The following is a 17,282-nucleotide window of genomic DNA, read 5'->3' on the forward strand; positions in this document are numbered from 1 at the left end:
TCTGAGAGCCTGGGCGCGCAAGACTTATCGACGGGACTTCACGAACAGACAGAAATGGCGGGGACTGGAAGACTTGCGACAGGAAAAAATCGGACCAATCGCATTTCGTAAGTGGGTCCTTTCATTGCAGTTCTTCCGGTTGATGCATCTTGGCAGTATTTTGTGCAGGGTGTTGTTGCTGAGGTCAGACACTACCGCACACGGCTCGGCGGCACTTCCCTCGATCCCCCCTTTCTTCTCTCGCGAACTGACAGTTTCACGCAGCCACCGAAAATAAAAGAATCGAGGCTGGGGCTGGACAGAGGCCATCCATCCGGAGGGCTTTGACTAGTGCCGTGCGTCTCGCTCTCTTCTCCGCCATCTCGTTCTGTAACGTTGCTGCCATAGTTAATCTGCTCAAGACACTGGCCGCTAAAGATGCGAGGCTATGCCTATTTGCTGCCTGTCTGGTGGCAATCGGCCGTTGATCAATCACGAGCATCGCCATCGTGCTAGGTGATGAGCACCAACGTGCTGGCAGACTACCAGCTAGTTGACAAGAAGGAAACAAGGTCTAGCACAGGAAAGTCCCCACCCATCGCTTTTACGAGGGGAGACCCAGCGTCGATCGGGTTAGGGACGGGCGCTAACACGCCACTCGAACCAGTCTTTTCCCGGGTTGCCTTGTGTCAATCTCAGCTGAAGAGACCGGGGAAGGATGGGTGATGGTCCCGTGAGGAAAGGGTGTGCTGCGTGTTATCTTGCCAGAGGTGCCAGGACAGCGTGTCCGCGCGCCCCCCCCCTTGTCCATCTCCATTACGTCGTATGCAGCACACACCGGAGTGGACTGACCGAGAGGGCGAGCGATCCTGGCTTCTTTGTCTCCGGCGTGCTGCATGCAGAGCTCCATAATCAGCCGAAAGTGTATCCGTATGTATGTCTAGGCAAGTGACCGCTTCGTCAACCGCCGAGAGATCGGGACATTGGCTTGAAACATGCTTGGGGGCTAAGGGGAAAGGCAAAGAGGGAGAGAAGGGCAGGGAAAAGCCAGACCGGAGAAGGAAGAAAAAGCAAGCAGTTCATGAAATGAAAAATGAGAGATGGAGCGGAAATGATCGAGGCAAGGGCAGCGAATCCGGATGTGTTGCTGGGCCCCGTTTGAGTACATTACTAGTCCAGCCATTGCACGTCCATGACTTTCCTTTCAGGGATGATCTGATGGTCCTCAAACTCGATCCGAGCGGGACCGAGTCCGGAAGCACCAGGCCTTGCTGCAGCCGAAATAGCAGGTGCATGCGTGTCGAGAGTGTTTATGTTTTTCGTCTTTTCGTCTTTTTGTCGAGTCGTCTGTCCTTTTATCGGGGGGCTCGTCCTTTTGTTTTCTTCTCTTCTGTCATGTGCTTGTCCGGTTTGTTCGCCGTTTTCTGTGTCGCTGGTCAGGCCGGTCCGCAGGCCGGATCCTACTCTGTCATGCAGAGAGGAAATGAAGGCGGAACCAAGAAGAACGAAAATAGAAATCTTGCTCCTTCCTCGCGATCTCATCTTTTGTCGTTTCAGGAGTAAGAGCCGCCGTTTGGCGTTTGGGCCTTTCTAGAGTTGGCAGGTGGGCTGAAGGGACCCCTCCTGCCCCTGCTCTCCCGTCCCGCTCAGACGCTATGTAAAATTTGGCCCTGGCTGCGCCTTCCTGTTTGCTCGCATTTGCTTTTCTAGCCTGTTTCTGCTCGTACGAGAAGGGACGCGTTCCTACTATGTATGTACTCTTTTGTTTCATAACGGGACTTCTGTTTACTGCATACTGCCCAACACAGCCCTTTCCAAAGTACGAGTACTTCTGCCAGAGAGAGTCGGAACAGAGAAGGCCAACCAGGGGGGGTGTTTTCCGGATCCCTTGTGGCTGCAAGTACGTACCCGTGCTGCAAAACGTCCCGGAGAGCCCACCACGACTGCGCCAGGGGGAGCTGCATGCACGGAAACATGTGGTGCTCGTTGCTGTGCTTAGCAGAGTGGTATACGAGTACTATGCAAGTATGTAAGATGCAGACCCATACGGCAGCTGGCCGTCCGTCCATTTGCTGTCGATTCCAGCGTGGCCTGCAGGGTTCCCCTGCCTTGCCCTGACTGGCCTGGTTGTCTTGCTGCCAGCATTGTTGTCTTCGTCAGTGAGACCAGCCCTTCTGCAGACCAGCGGGCGAGACAGTGGGATTTTCGCTGGCCTTGTGGGTTCTGTCTAGTTTGCGGCCTGCTGGTTCGCTGATTTGCTGGTCTGCTGGTCTGCTGGTCTGCTTCTGCTGGTCGGCTGGCCTGCTGGTATGGCTGGCCTGCTATGGCTGGCTTGTTGGTATGGCTTGGCTTGTTGGTTCGGCTCAGTCTTCTGCTTCCTTTTGGCGGTTTCTTCTGTCTGTTCTCTGGCTGCTCTTTGCTGACCTCCTTTTGCTGACCTCCTGATCCTGACTGCTGCTGCTGCTGCTGCTGCTGCTGTATCCTCGGCTGGCCGTCTCTGTTCTACCTGGTCGGCCTGCTTCTTCGGGCCTCTTCAATCTCCAGATCATCACCGGCCGGTCAGGCTGTTGGTGGCGGCCGCTCTGATGGGCCATGGCTGGCCGCGTCGGGCTGGCCGCCATCCCCATGGTTCGTCGACATGATGGTGGGTCTTCAGTCCGACGGCGCAAGAACTGGGGCCTCCGTCAACGTCGTATGGCTGCTGACTCTCTGTTGTTCACCGACCCATTAGTCAGCAGCTTTACGTGACTTTTCAATCTGGCTTGTCTCGTCTCGTCTGTCTCGTCTCGTCTGTCTCGTCTCCTCTGGCCTTTCCACATACTATCTTGTTCTATCGTGTTTTGTTCTCCTCACACTCCTCTTTCACTCCTCTCTGTCCCCCCATCTCCCCTCCTCTATAATCGTATGAGTCTTCCCCTTCTGGCGCCCAGATGCACTGGGGCGCATATCCCTGACGCCTGCTGGGGCTTCTTCCGGCGGCCTATGCACGAAACACGCACGTATGGATGGACACACACCACATTCCCGTACTCCCCAAGACTCGCTGGCATGGGTCCGCTGTCGTCCCCCTTCTGACCCCCCAGTCTTCTCTACCCTTCCCATCCCTTCTCTCGCCTGTTACCTCTCAACAAGCCTCCGAAGAAGGCTGGAGGCTAAAGTGAAGCGTCTCGTGTCTCTCTCTTTTGGTCTCCTCCCTGACCGGGATCTACGCAATTCCTCAGTAAAATACACCCCCCCCTTCTCCACTCTCCACTGGAAGCACGACACCACTAGGCCAACGCCATACGAAGAAAATAAGATACCTTGCTAGCGCTCAGGTAGGTACATACGGGTGCGATAGGTCAACGGGGGTAAGACGTCGGTCCCTCTCCCGCACGTCTGACTTGGATCAGGGCCTTCTATGACCTGGTTGTAGCCTAGCTTGGGCCATGACTATCAGGGCGATCCGCAGAGCAGCCACTATCCTCTTCTGGCTGCTACAGTTACTACAGAGTACTTCTACGATTTTGTCGTTCTGCCCCCCCCTCTCAAAGATCTCTTCTTTTCTTTTTCGACCTCTTGCACTTCCGTTGCCTATGGTACCTGGCTCTTCTCTTCAGGAGGGTGAGAACAGCTTGGTCCCTTCGTCCTTCAATCCGCCTTTGCCCTTCCATATACACCCCCCCTCCCAACCAATCTGTCTTTCTGCTAGTTTCACGTATATCCCGTTACCTTCCCCCAGACGAACAACAGCTGCCGGAGTCCAGATCGTCCCCCCCCTGTCCACTTTTGCCCATCTTCCAAGAGCAGTATTGATTCTCTCCCATTTCCTTTTTGGGCGCTCATTTGTACATCCCCGTCCGCCCCCGAACACACGTACTTACTAGCCCGTTATACAAAAGACTGTCATCTGCCATCCCCGTCCCACACCTGCCTCTCTTTTCTCTTCTCCGTTATATTGCTATTCTTCTCTTTTTTCGCGAGTTACGACGACGACCCAACGGTGCTGGACATTGTTCCTACTCTTCTGCACCACCACAGCACTCCTGCTCCAGACAGCTATTGTTCCTGGTTATGGAACGTAGCCTCCCGGATACTGAAAAGCGCCGATTTCAAGACCACCGCCCAAACACTGAACTTCCCAAGATGTCTCTCCTCGCCATGTCGGCACCGGCTCTCCCGCACACCTCCTTTCGCCGGGGACTGCCGTGGGACTCGGATACGCGGGCAGCCGCTTCTGATTTCACCCTCTCGCGCTCGCGGGTCGACCTGGAGCAGATCGCCCTGCCGTCCATCCGCCAGGCCATCCCTGAGCTGCAGCTGCGCGTCGCCGACAACCAGCCGTCCGTCTCCGTGGCAAGACCAACATTGGCTCCGTCAGGGCCGCCGTCCCTGCCGTCTATGCCGTCTCCCAACGCCAACACGTCCGAGTATGTCCACTCGCCCTCTAGCTCCTACAAGCGACAACGCGTCTCGGTCCACGACGACCGGTCCGAGAGGTTCAGCCAGGTGCCTCGCCTGTGCGCAGTGCCTCCCCATCTGGAACGCCCGGGTCCTCTACAGCGAGCAGCGCCAGCAGGCGCTTCGCCCACCCTGGGGCCTCTCCGCTCAGCTACCTCGGCCTCAGCTTCGCCTCCGATCTCGTCTGCTTCTTCGGCCACGACCGGCAACACGGTCGATGGGTGGCGCGGCAGTGACTCCCGCTATTTGTCGTATGGTCATCGCGAGCCGGAGAGGACGTCAGATCGTCTCCTGGAGACGGCACCTGGTGGCGGCAGCAGCAGCAGCAGCAGTAGCAGCAACGGCTCCTCCAGCATACGCGGTCTTCCTGGCCTTCCACAGCTTCGTTTCGACCGGGATCCAGCCCCGATCTCCCAGTTGCGCACGTCTTATCCCGGCGACAGCTACGCTTCGGCTCCCACGGCCAGCAATGACGGCTACCGATACCAGCAGCACGGCCAGAGCCCAACTGGTCCATCTAGCAGCGGCGGCCATGGCATCCCCTACGGTCCCCCGAGCTACCAGCACCATCCGTCGCGGATGCAGTCTCTCTCTCTCGGATCCATCCGTGGTTTCGACCGAGCAGCGTTTCCCTCGTCCAGCAGCGGCGGCAACACCGGCAACACCGTCAACAGTAGCGGCAACAGCATGCGGTATGGCGGCCATCATAATGCAACTTCGCCGACGGGCTACCATCATGAGTACGTCCCCGTGGGCGAGTGGACCAGCAGCGGAAATGGAGGCTTGACCAGTGGTGTCAGTGGTGGTGCAACCATCAACGGTGCCGGCGACACGAAGCAGCGCAAGAGACGCGGCAACCTGCCCAAGGAGACGACCGATAAGTTGCGGGCGTGGTTCGTTGCCCACCTGAACCACCCGTATCCGTCCGAGGACGAGAAGCAGGAGTTGATGCGGCAGACGGGACTCCAGATGAGTATGTTTGGTCTTTTTTTTTTTTTGGAGGGGGGGGGGCTTTTTCTCGGTTACCTTACAACTACTGACTGTCCCCTAGACCAAATATCAAATTGGTTTATCAATGCTCGGCGTCGTCAGCTTCCGGCCATGATCAACAATGCCCGTGTCGAATCGGACGCGATGCTGTCCAGCCGTGGAAGCAGTGGCAGCCGAAGCGGCGGTGTGACTGAGATTAGCCCACGGAGCTATTCCGGTGGCAGCAGTCTGCATCACGGCGGCAGCAAGGTGCTGCCCTCGACAGAACATATGCTGTTGTCACCAGAGCGCTCGCTGGCCCCACGGACATCGGCCCTCTACGGAGCTGTAGCAGCCGAGCACCAGGTCAGCAAGCATGACAGCCCCATGAGCGAAGACGACTACGACGACCTGTCACGGCACCGCAGCCACATAAAACGGGGCAGCGTCTGAGAGGAGAGCAGAGGGGGTGAGGAGAGCGAAATCAAAGGAAAAAGGAGAAAAGAAGGAAAAAAGAGGGGAAAAAGAAAAAGGAAAAAAAAAGAAATGAGCCACAGTATGACTGAATGAAACGTTGCGATCACGCACAACAAAGCTCCAAAATTGGAACGGTCACAAGCATCGGGGGATCGGGGCCAAGGAGGAAACCGGGGTTTGGGGATATGGGTTACCACTACTAGTGAGGGTTTTAGAGACATGGAAACGGGTTTGTTTGACTGGTTTTCCATCACTAATCCTGCTTTACTTTCACGGCGTTCTGTGCACACAGCTGAGGATTGTGTTGTATTTCGGACATGCACCCTGTCCTACACGAATAACGAGACTATAAGCTAAATGATTTGACGGGTAGAAATGGATGGGCGGTCAAGGGAGAAGGGAAAAGAAGAGACAATATCGAGGGGGGGTGCAGGGAAGTTCAAAGACAGCGCTTCATCCCTTATACATATTATCTATCTTACACTCTGTTTAATCTACGCGCCATCGTATGTTGATCATGTCCGCGGCCGCAAAGTATGTTCTGGTGCTTTCTTCTTCCTCGTTCGGGCCGTCTTATGTTTAATCAACGCCGTCTAGTGTTCCAGTCTTGTCAGCCAGGAACCTATGTTGTATCTCTCGAGTCATCTGGCCGTCCTCCGCATGCATGGTTGTTGGTCCCAGTCCATTCTCTGCATGGAAGCTGGCCTGTGTTCGTGACTGCAAAAAAGACAGACCGTCCTGAAAAGGAATGCCTGTTTTCTTCTGCTGTTTAGCACTGGCCTCATCTCCGTTCTTCCCTCCTGCCTTCTCGCCGTAGTTCACAGGTCCACACCTCCTCCATCTTGCCTTCTGATGTGGTCTTGCCCTCGTCTACCCTCTTCTCACCAACTGCACCCTTGTCGAGACAAGAAATAAGGGGCATATTGCACGTCCTGTGCCCCTACCGGGTTTTCATTTCAGAACAAAACAAAAGAGCAGCAGTGCCCGAGGCGTAAAAGCCGGCTGACAGAACCTTGTGCTGAATCATGCCGTCCAGTGAGCAGCCCACAATGCCTGCCTGGACACACAGAGGCCTATGGCAAGGTGACCGCTCGGGAGGACATATGCATGTCATTGTGTTCAGAAAAAAGAAGACGAATAGCGAAATAGAAGCGGTGGAAAGCAGAAGGCAGGACGAAGGTGGCACGCGTGTGAGCAGATTTCCATGTTTGTGTGGCCTTGTCACCGTGTCGGCCTCTCCCTATCGCTTCTCGAATACGCTCGAGTTCTACAGCTACGTCAAGTACGACGGCCTCGTTCCCGCGGGAGGAAGGAAAGGGCCAAGACGTCCAAGCTTCTGTAACAGATAAGCCACATACGAAAGATTCCGAAGCCGAAGGACGTGCGCAAGAATTTCTGACGGAAACGAGGCGGTGTCTCTGTGTTCTTGTCCAACATTGCACCTGGCAACAGCTCCTGACCGTTTTTCAGAGGGGTCTCCTGCCTCATTCGTCCTTGTCCGTCTTCTCTCTTCTCCAGGTTAGGGCGTGTCTCTCCTTTGTGCCACGGCCAGTCGTCCTCGGTAAATCACACAGCAGACATACAGAGGAGCTGGTCAGAGGGGGCGAGCTCAAAGGAAACGGCCCTACTCTGGTCCGTCCCGTGATGTCTGCACCCAGCTGTCAGCAGACGTCGCCAGCAAGCTCCAAAAGTAACGGTCCACGATCCGACTTGTCCACATTTGCTGTCATTGCAGCAGGCGAGGGAGCTTTGTGTGTGGAAAGTCTCAGAGTGGATCGACGCCGCGTCATATTTAGCTGTAAGCTACTGAAGGATCTGTTGAGTAGCAGACGTGGTCCCATTCTCAAACACTGCATGTCATTTTCATGTGCAGCACTTGTCTCGGCCAGAGGGAGAGGCGGTCAGGGTGAATTGCGGCTGCATCGGCCTTTCTCGATGCTAAGAACAGAATAAACGAAAACATGGGAGACTCACCAGCCCGTCGCTTTGCCTGCCAAACCCCCCACTCAGTTTGGGAAGAGCTTTGTAACATGCAGCCTGCAGCCTGCAGCCTGCAGCTTGCAGACATTCAAGCCACGGCTTTGTTTGTTTGCGCGATATGCGATAAATGGCGGTGACTGCAAAGCAAGGGAGACTGTATTTAGTCTGAGCGGCCTGCACGGTCCCCATGAGAAGGAGGGGGCGTGTGTGAGCTGCAGCTGGTGTGGAGCGGGCGTGAGATGATAGATACTATGTACTATGTAGGCCAACACATCCTGCATGATGACGGGCGGATGGGGGGAGCAGTTCATCATCTATGATGGGTCTGCAGCTCTGGAGAACAACACGGTGGCCAAGACATTTGTATGGAGACGGGTTCTCGCGGGGAGTTGATCCGAGAGGAGGAGGCCGCGGACGATCCTACGTTGTTCCATTAGTTCTGCTGCATGCCGGCACTGTCACTCGAGAATCCGATGACGTTGGGAGTGAAGATTCCGGAGACAAGTGGACAGCTCAGCGGTCGATGGACAGCTCCGCGGACCTGCTCTTATGGTCCGTGAATCATCCCATTCTCCATGCTGGCACTGGAACCCGTCGTGTATCTTTTCCATTGTGCTTCCTGAGACAGTGCTAGGCTGTCTTTCTTTTTCTCCTTCCCAGAACAAAGCCGGGGTGAGCCAGATGTGAGATGAGAGGGATGTGCCTTGTGAGTAAGCGTGCGTGCGTGCGAGAATGGAGGAGGCATATCCCTCCCACTTGCGAGACACGGAAGAAGAAAAATAGAACAGTAGCAGCTGAGGCCAAACGGAGGCGAGACACGTACCCGCAATGCAGCAGAAGACAGTATAACGGGCAAGTAGCCCTCTCCCTGTCACTTTGGCCTCTTCTCTCCTTCTGTTCCTTGGCATGTCTGGTCCTGAGACGCGTCGTGTCTGTCCGGTCCCTCTTGGAGAAGATACATGCGAATACATGCTGCCAGAAATGCTACACCGGCTCTTAGCAGCTGTGTACGCTGTATTGTTTTGCTTGATTGCTCCGTACTGTGTACTTCATAGGACGGATGCAGTGGGGGAGACAATCATGAATTTGAAGGTTAAAGTTGCACGTGCACAGCCTCGCTAAAGCAGACAAATCCTTGTCAAAGGTGCAGATACAGAGCAATACTCCGTACATCTCTGTACAAAGAGCGCAGGGGCGAGAGAAACAGCAAGGGTGGTTGACATAAGGGGAAAGGAAAGAAAAGGTACGAAGAAACGCAGCAAGGTCGAGGCGAGGACGCCACGAAACAGCATGCAGTCCGGAATGCGACAACAAGCGGCGTCTATGCACAGCTAGAGGCATTTGGTGATGTGGTCCTATGGGAAAGAGGCGTCGGCTGTGGACATCGGCTCCGTGTGCAGCAGCAGGCAGCGCATGCAGCAAGTAGTCGCTGCTCTGAAGGGCCGACCTGTTTGTCACGGCTGCAGCCGCTGGATCCAGTGATGTCTCCCGTGTCGGCTGATCCTGATACCCCTCCCTGGTCGGCCTTTTGTACAACGGCTGGTGACGAACTGGCCGATGGGCTGAGGGAGCGGTCAAGCCCAGGAAAAAGAAAAACCGACAACCCGGTTTCGCCCACTGCGGCGTCTTCGCTCCCCACCATCTCCCACCATCTCCCCGTCTCTCACCACCCACCAAGCACCCTTAATTCTCGGTACGATAGTGACAGGAGAGATGCATTGCATTGTTGGGCAGACCACTGAGCTTGCATGCATGGAGGGGCCACACTGGCGCAAGGCCGAAGCCATCAAGGATCGGTGACCATCTAAGGTCGTATTTCGACAGAGATCGGAACCGCAACCGGTCGGATGCGAATGGGGGGAGGGAAACAAAAACAAAGAATGAGACAACGCCCCCTGCACTCCAGCGAGGACCAGTAGTATCGCTGAAGAGCGAAACAAGCGGCGAGAAGTCGGCATGGATATCCGAATATCCGCACTCCGTAGGCGACGAGACGACAGCTGCTGGCCGGTGCAGCGAAGTACGACGACAGTTCGCCGTGGCCTCTCGCGTCGAACAACACACGACAGACCGCCGATCTTGCATCGGTCAGCCTCTGATCCAGAATCCTGCCTTCTCTCCCCTCGCCCACTCCCAACTCCCAACTCCCAGCCCCCGGCCCCCGGCTCCAACAGGCCTGGCAAGACATGGATAGTCGGAATGCCCGATCAAGGATGCCATTTGCCCCAGGTGCATATGCGCATGCAGGCTCATTTGTGCAATGTCCGTGTCCGCCTCCGATGAATCTCCCTCACCTCGACCAGCCAGACCGTGTTGTATTATTAGTAATGCTGCTGCCTGCGTGAGAGTCTGCAGGCCAAACTTCAGTGTGGGCCCTGTATCACCAATCCGGTTCCCGATCCAGATGGTTGTTCTCCGCAAACAGCTGGTCTTGCAAACAGCCTCATCACGTCTCGTCACATCCCCCTCAGAGTGGACACCCACACACCTGTTTGGTCGCCCACCCATTCACACAGACGCACATACACATATACACACCCTGCTCTCCCGCCTCGACAGCGCGAGATCGTGCCTGCAGGTTGTAAAGGGTGGTAGCGAACCCGAATTCACTGGTATTTGGGTGTCTGGTCATGTCGACAAAGTAGTTGCTGCTGTGTAGAATGCCCAACTCCTTTCGCTCGCTTACTGCATCAGGGTCCGTGATGCGCCAAATGTCATTCCACGCTATTGGCACCCGATGTGACGGGAACAGGACCCTTCCGGTGGCCGTGCAAAGCTGCACTCCGCGGATGCTCGTACTCGTGTATTGCGTGCCGCATCCGACATGCATCATATCGGGCCTCCTTCCTGCTGCTGGCTCCCGAATGCAGGCAGGATCTACACCTCCGAACGCTTTTGCGCGGCTTTCCCTCCTTCTCTCAGTCCATCCGTCCCCAGCTCCAGATATTCAAGCCAACCTTGACGCCTTCAAGCACACGCAGCCCGGCGTGCCATGTCTCTTCGAAGGGCCGGCCGGTGCCGTCCGACCGAAAGTTTTCCCAGAGCACGGCATTCCCGGGGACGGGCTTGAAAACGACACCGGTTGTCGTGTTGTTCTGGGGCGGCCGGTAACCATCCTGTCCGTCTTCGCCCTCGTCCTCCACCTCGACCTCTGCATCGCCCTCGCAGTTGATGAACGGACACCACCGAAAATCGGCGCTGCGCCGTGGCACTCGCGGAAAGTAGGTCCCGCCGCCCACCAACGGCTGTCTCGGCTCGTTGGGGCTGTTGAGCTCACCGTCGTCCACATACACCATGATGCTCGACACCCGGCCCCAACCACCCGTGGCCGTTCCAGGTCGGCTCCAGTCAAAGTGGAATCCGTAGTGGCCTGACGGCGCCACGTACCGCTGCACGCGCAACCGCTCGATCCAGAGGTCTTCGCGCCAGCCCTGCAAGCTGCGAGCTCGCGCCTCGATACACCGCACCACGTCAGTACGGGGCACAATAGCCACTTCCGAGTCACGCACGATAGTGTCGCGCTGGACGGACCCGCCCCCGTCGCTGGTGACGGTCGCCGGCTCGTAGAGAGCATTGCTGGCAGCTCTGTCAGCTTCCAATGTATCTTCAGGATGACGAAGAGAAGGGAAGCGGTTGACTTCTTGTCGTTCCCTTGGCGATCCAAAGACTGACCTGATCTCTATGAGATGCTGTCGTTCGGAGAGAGAGAGAAAGTTCTCAATGTACATGACCAATGGGGCCTTGTTGAAGAGGTGCACTGTGTAGGCATCGGGCGGGCAGGAAGAACTCCCGCTGCCCACGTCGCCATCCTCTAAGGCCAGCAGCGACTCCTTCACTGGTGGCCGGGGTGTCCGATACATTACCGGGGCCTTCGGGACGAGGGATGGTGCGACGGCATTCAGGATTGGGTCCAGCCAGAAGAGGCAGACCGCTAAAACAGCCACAATCGCATAGCCGAACATCATGGACGTGCGGGAAGCCGAGAAGGATAATACCTGTCGAGTAGGATGGATGGATGGCTGAGGTGAAGTAGCAAAGCAGAGGACGGATATGCGAGCCCCGTCTCGTAATTTCCACTTGGTTGTACACCGACGCGTCACCAGTGGACTCGAAAAGACAGGCACCGCCAGCGCTCAGTCTTGCAATGTCGCGCTCCTGAGTGTTGGGAAGCCTGAGATCAAGAGTTGTGAAAATGGATTTTGAAGGGATTCCGGCTTTTGCAGACCGCTCTTGCCCGTCGGACCTTCCTGAGGTACCAGCCCATCAGCCAATTTTACGGCAACGACGACCGGGCTAGATCCACAATACACGCCGGCCGTTCCTGCAATTCTTGAAAAGCACATATTATTGATATCGCCTATTTCTGTTCGCGAATACACGCCACTTTTATCAGCCTATTTCACTCCTTCCAGAAACTTGGGGGTCTCATGATGTCGATTCCAAAGGCCTACGACGTATATCGATATGTTCCAGGGCCTGTGCTTATAGAAGGGCCCACCATCATTCGAGAAGAATTGATGTTGCATCGATCGGCATGCCAACGTACCCTGAAACCGACAGTGCCTACGGAGTACACAAGGCTTTGCCAATACGATACTCGCGAAATCTTGGTTCGGGCAATAATATGCCAACACCTTGTCATTCGTGCTGCAACGGTACTGAGGCTATGCCATGAGAAATTGGCACTGTCAAGGAAGAATTCAGAAGACAGAATTGCAGATGAGGGTTTAGGCAATTCAGCGTCATCGGGACTTGTATTATTGAGGTCGTCAGGAAGACTATCAGGCGACTCAGCAGTACTGAACAGACAATGAATTGATAAAACCGAAAGCCCTCAAGCAGGGATAATACCACGCACGTTTTTATTTTTATTTTTATTTTTATTTTTATCCTGTATACGAGGACTAATCTCAACTCTGCTAAATTGCTCATCGTCGCTGAAAAGTCCAGAGTGGACAAGCAACTTTGTCAACAGGATAATGTGGGGAAAACGTCATCGCATCTAAGCTTGCCGAGCTTGCAAGACAAAGTATGTATATGTATATGCACAGCCTTGTGTACGAGAGATGCTGTCTTCTGTGTCGACGTGCAAAGGATGGCGTCCAGAGCTCTTTCAACGTGAGACAATTGTACGGAGTTCTCCGTACTTTCTTCTGTATCTGCTATATAGAACTGCTCTTCGCCTACATAGCCCCAATACACAAAAATCTATGTTGACTCACCCAACGGCGATCGGCTTCCACCTAGTAGCTCACCGAGACAATTTTGACTTGCGACTTCTAGGTATGTGTTTGTCTCACCTCTGCGTTCCAATTTTGTAATGGGACCGCTATATCGCGCTACCTTATGTTTTACATTAGCAGTTCGGTATCACCAAGAATGTGGCAAAATCAGGCACGCGTTCAACAATCTAATACATTGAGCTGACTTTGTTCTTTTTGATGCCCACCCCATCAATTTTGTACCGTGGGTACGTCGTCTGACCCGACGAATACCCCGTACCGGAACCATTACCCAGTGTTACCCTCCCCGTCTAATGAGTAAATATAAACCATACCCCCCCCCAGACCTCTAGAAGTATACCCGCCCAAACATACGACAAAAGGAAAACAGCGTAAAAGACAGATTGCCACTCGTAATGGAACTAGGCCGAACAGCCAGCTTCTCGAAAACCCCGTTGCTCCCTTTTTATTCTGATTTTATTATGTCTCGTAAAAAAAAAAAGAGAGGGTCGATTACCCCTGGATAGCTGATGCCATCCAGCCTAGCTCTTCTGTCAAGTCGAACAGTCTGCCACCGGGGACCAGCGTAGATGTGCTGTTTGTGTCAGGGAACGAAGAATCCGCGACGACGATATGGCTGTGGTGCTCCTGGGCCGCCTTGCTGCTGCCGCTGCTGCTAGCGGTTGCTAGAAGCCTGCTGCTATGCTGGCCGTAGACATGGCGAGGAGGGAGCAGAAAGGCTTCGTGGTCAATGTCAACATCCTCATCATCTTCCGTCTCCGACTGAGAGATGGAGCAGGACGCTGATGAAACACTGCCGTGTGGGCCGTGGGACCGGAACGAGAGCGCCGGCAAGGGCGGTGATGTGGCTTGCATCGCTGGTGACAGCGACAGCCAGGAGCTGCCAAGCTGCAGGCAAGCATCTCTGTCTGCCGTCGGCGGAATGGAAGGTGCAGCTCGCGTCGGGACCATGGGAAGTGTTGCAGTCTCGTTGCTGATACTGCGGTCTCCGATTAGCGAGAATGGCACCGGTGTCGAAGGCCGCGGAGGGGGAGGAGGCGACAAAATTGTGAAGGGAGCCGTCTCTGATACAGCCGACGTAGCAAAGTTGTGTTCGTCGTCGTTTGCTTCGTCGTCAGCATCAGCAGCAGTAGCAGAGGCGGCGGTCGAGTTTGTAATGCCATCTTTGGGCGGCGCATCTTCAACTAAGAAGCGGCGCAGAGATTCTGGCGAGATATCTCGTGAGCGGCTGCCCCCTTGCGACGAGCTTGTAGAACGGACCGAGTGCACAGACGGAGGGGCGGCAGAGCGGCGCAGGGAAGATAGAGATGACGATGATGCCCAGGAAATAAGGCGAGGGGCTCGCGATGTCGTTGAGAGAGCCCCGTCATGGCTGCTGTCTCCTCCCGTCACGTTCCGCGCAGGGCTGGGCCTCCGAAACAGGCGGCGTGGCGACCAAGTAGAAGCAGCTGCTGCAGACGTGCTGTTGGGTGCACTGCACGGTGGCAACAATTTGGGCGATGGCGATGACGCCCGTGGCGGTGGTGGAAGAATGGCCGTCTCGGGCTCAGCTGCCGTTAGGCGGACGACGGGCGTAACAGGTCGCTGCTGTGGCGTAGTAAAACGGTCGTCGGGGTTCAAGGTCTGGTAGTCACTGCTGTGAACTGAGCCAGCAGACGCACAGCGCTCGCGGCCAGACTGCTCGAGAGGCACCCAGAGCTTGTTGACACGTTGTCCAGGAAGGTAGGGGCAGGCGGTGGTGGACGGCATGGTCGGATCGTCAGTCTCTGTCGAACCGTCAAGCTCGTACTGAATATGAATGTGTTAAGATCTGATGGTACACAACAAGAAAATGATGGGGATGGGACAGAGCTTACATAGTAGTAGTAGGTGTTGCCCATCTTAAGGCCACCCGAGCGGGGGACACGTCGACTAGGGTCGTCACCCTCGCAGATGATATCCTTGAAGGTGTGGCAACCACGCCACTGGCCACGGTCTCTCCGGCTGTCACGCTCCATCGTATAAGACATGGTAAAATTATCCCAGGAACCGAGGAGGCGCACAGTCCTGACAGAGGGCCGAGTGTTTCTGTGAGGAGAAAGAAAGACAGTAAGTAGACGATCAAACGCGTGTTGTGGATATATAAGTCAATGATGGACGCGGCACAGCAGTCTGGAATGTTTCTTTTGTGGCAGAGCCCCATGTTGTTGTGCCTTTTGGCTCTGGCCCGGGAAATGACGAACGGCAAGGCTTGGGAACCGGCAATGAAAGAGAAACAACAGGAAAATTACGACGCTGCCAGTGGCAGCGCGGTATCTGGGCTCAGCTTTGAGCTGGTCTGCCAAGACTGGTTGTAGGCGAGACAACTAGGCCGTCTTGGGCAGCCAGAAGGAAAGACAAGCGTCCCTTCCAAAGTGCTGCATGCAGATGATCCCAAAGATGTGCAAATAACCCGAAATGACGAAAACCGGCCTATCAGAGGGGCGCAGCCAGGGGTGATAATGCGGACAGGGGTTCAGTGAGATTGTGGGTTTAAGGCTGACGGAGTGTCCGGACAGGTTGCAGGGGATTTCTGTTGCTGCACATTATAGTACAGCCTTGCCGTAGGTCAGCTCCGAGATGGGAGATGAGATGATGTTGTTTGTCTCTATCTTTCCAAACTAGCCATTGCCTGACAAGGTTGCCCCATGATAGAAATCGGGGATATGTGCGCGGCAAAATGGAAACCATACGGAGTAAGAGCAGGGGGCGGGCAGGAGAAGGGGAAAGGAGTCGGATCCAAAGATAGGACGGAAAACGTGCCAAAAATAAAACTAAAAAATACCCCATAATACTCCGTACTCACATCTATTATAGGGGGGTAAGCTCGGGACGGCGCCAGCACCGCGAAAAAAGGAGCGAAACCGAGGAATGCAGCAATTGAGCTGTTGAGATGGAAATAATAAAGGACGAGTTGATGAGAAATCAAAAAGAGAGAAAGAGAGGAATTCGAAAAGTCAAGGAATGCGATATTGTAAGAGAGGGTTGAGAAAGGCAAGAGCGAATGACTGCGGCCAGAGCAGGAAAGCGAGAGACAAGAGCCAAGGAAACGAGTAGACGAAATCGAAGCTGATGAGGGAACAAAAGAAGAAGATGGTACGAAACAAGAAGAGGAAAAACTCACAACATAAAGGTGAAAAGTGTCGTTGTCGGGTCCATGATGTATATGTGTGTTTTCTGGCGACGCGCAAAACCTGCTTGCTGGGCGACAATCTGCCGATGCGACTCTGAGCTGATACCACCTACGAGGACGTAGGCGCCAGGCGCCGGCGATGAGGAAGCATGCAATGTGGAGATATGGGGAAGCTGTGTTTATAAAAAGACGGTAAAAGAAGATGAAAGGGGATGGGAAGTCTGGCTTCCGACCCAGTGCGACCGAGTATGTCGGCAGTTTGAGGCGATGGAACACGACAGGTCAGCGGCAAAATCGCAGTCGACACACCAGAAGGGGCAGATTGAAGAAATCGAACAGCGCTTGAGCTTCTCCACGACAACCCAAGATTCCTAAAACACGGAACACGCAGTTGTTGATCGCTTGATCGCTTGTCTTGCGCACTCGCCTATCACGTCGTCACGGATGCGATCGAGGGTGTCGTTTCAAAAGGCAGCGGTTGCTGGGTTGCGCAAGTGGTAAGACGGACCAATGACAATGAACGTGCCGTGCCGGTTGTTCTGCTCGGTTTCCGGAAGCGCCGTGCGTCGAAGGCTTGAAGCTGAATGGCGGCGTTGGTTGTGGTGGGGAGGACCAGAAGACGGCGCTTATTGTTTCCTACTCAGGACCAGGGTACGCTGTGAAAGGAACACGATCACGACGTCAAAGCCGAGACACGACGAGATTGAAGCAGCGTCGCGGGAAGGCCAAATCGTCATCCCCGGAGGCTCTGGAACTAAAGGTGGTCATGGCTTCGCTGGCTGCGACGAAAGGGAGGCCATTCAGTTATTATATTGGCCGGCGGCTGGCGGACAACAGTTAAGCAAGAGGCTAGCTCAGAAGCCGACACACTAGGGCGTTGTGCCTGTTTCCAGCTGCAAATTTCAGACGAGCTCGTCCCAATTCGGGGTGTGGACGCCTCCTGTTTTGCCCATATCGCCCCGTTGCCCCGTCGATCCTTGCAGCGAGGGTTGTCCAGCCGGTCCTTTCGAACTAGCTTGTCATTACTGTATCTGACAATGCAA

General features: G+C 54.9%; 3 protein-coding genes across 3 annotated transcripts; 1 reads left to right on the forward strand and 2 right to left on the reverse strand.

The window, feature by feature from the left end:
• Positions 1-4,104: 4,104 nt before the first annotated feature.
• Positions 4,105-5,841, forward strand: CMQ_2878 (homeobox transcription factor; the record flags this gene model as incomplete). Its single annotated transcript, XM_014316956.1, has 2 exons — positions 4,105-5,392; positions 5,471-5,841. The coding sequence occupies 2 exons, from the start codon at positions 4,105-4,107 to the stop codon at positions 5,839-5,841; spliced, it is 1,659 nt and encodes a 552-aa protein (XP_014172431.1).
• A 4,922-nt stretch (positions 5,842-10,763) lies between these two features.
• Positions 10,764-11,810, reverse strand: CMQ_2780 (2og-Fe oxygenase family protein; the record flags this gene model as incomplete). The annotated part of the gene is made up of 1 exon (XM_014316858.1): positions 10,764-11,810. One exon carries the CDS (start codon positions 11,808-11,810, stop codon positions 10,764-10,766), a length of 1,047 nt encoding a protein of 348 aa, XP_014172333.1.
• Positions 11,811-13,580: 1,770 nt separating this feature from the next.
• CMQ_2726 (uncharacterized protein) lies at positions 13,581-15,085 on the reverse strand (the record flags this gene model as incomplete). The annotated part of the gene is made up of 2 exons (XM_014316804.1): positions 13,581-14,876; positions 14,945-15,085. The coding sequence occupies 2 exons, from the start codon at positions 15,083-15,085 to the stop codon at positions 13,581-13,583; spliced, it is 1,437 nt and encodes a 478-aa protein (XP_014172279.1).
• Positions 15,086-17,282: the final 2,197 nt, after the last annotated feature.

The sequence above is a fragment of the Grosmannia clavigera genome, assembly GCF_000143105.1.
Source record: "Grosmannia clavigera kw1407 unplaced genomic scaffold GCSC_144, whole genome shotgun sequence".
NCBI lineage: Eukaryota > Fungi > Ascomycota > Sordariomycetes > Ophiostomatales > Ophiostomataceae > Leptographium > Leptographium clavigerum.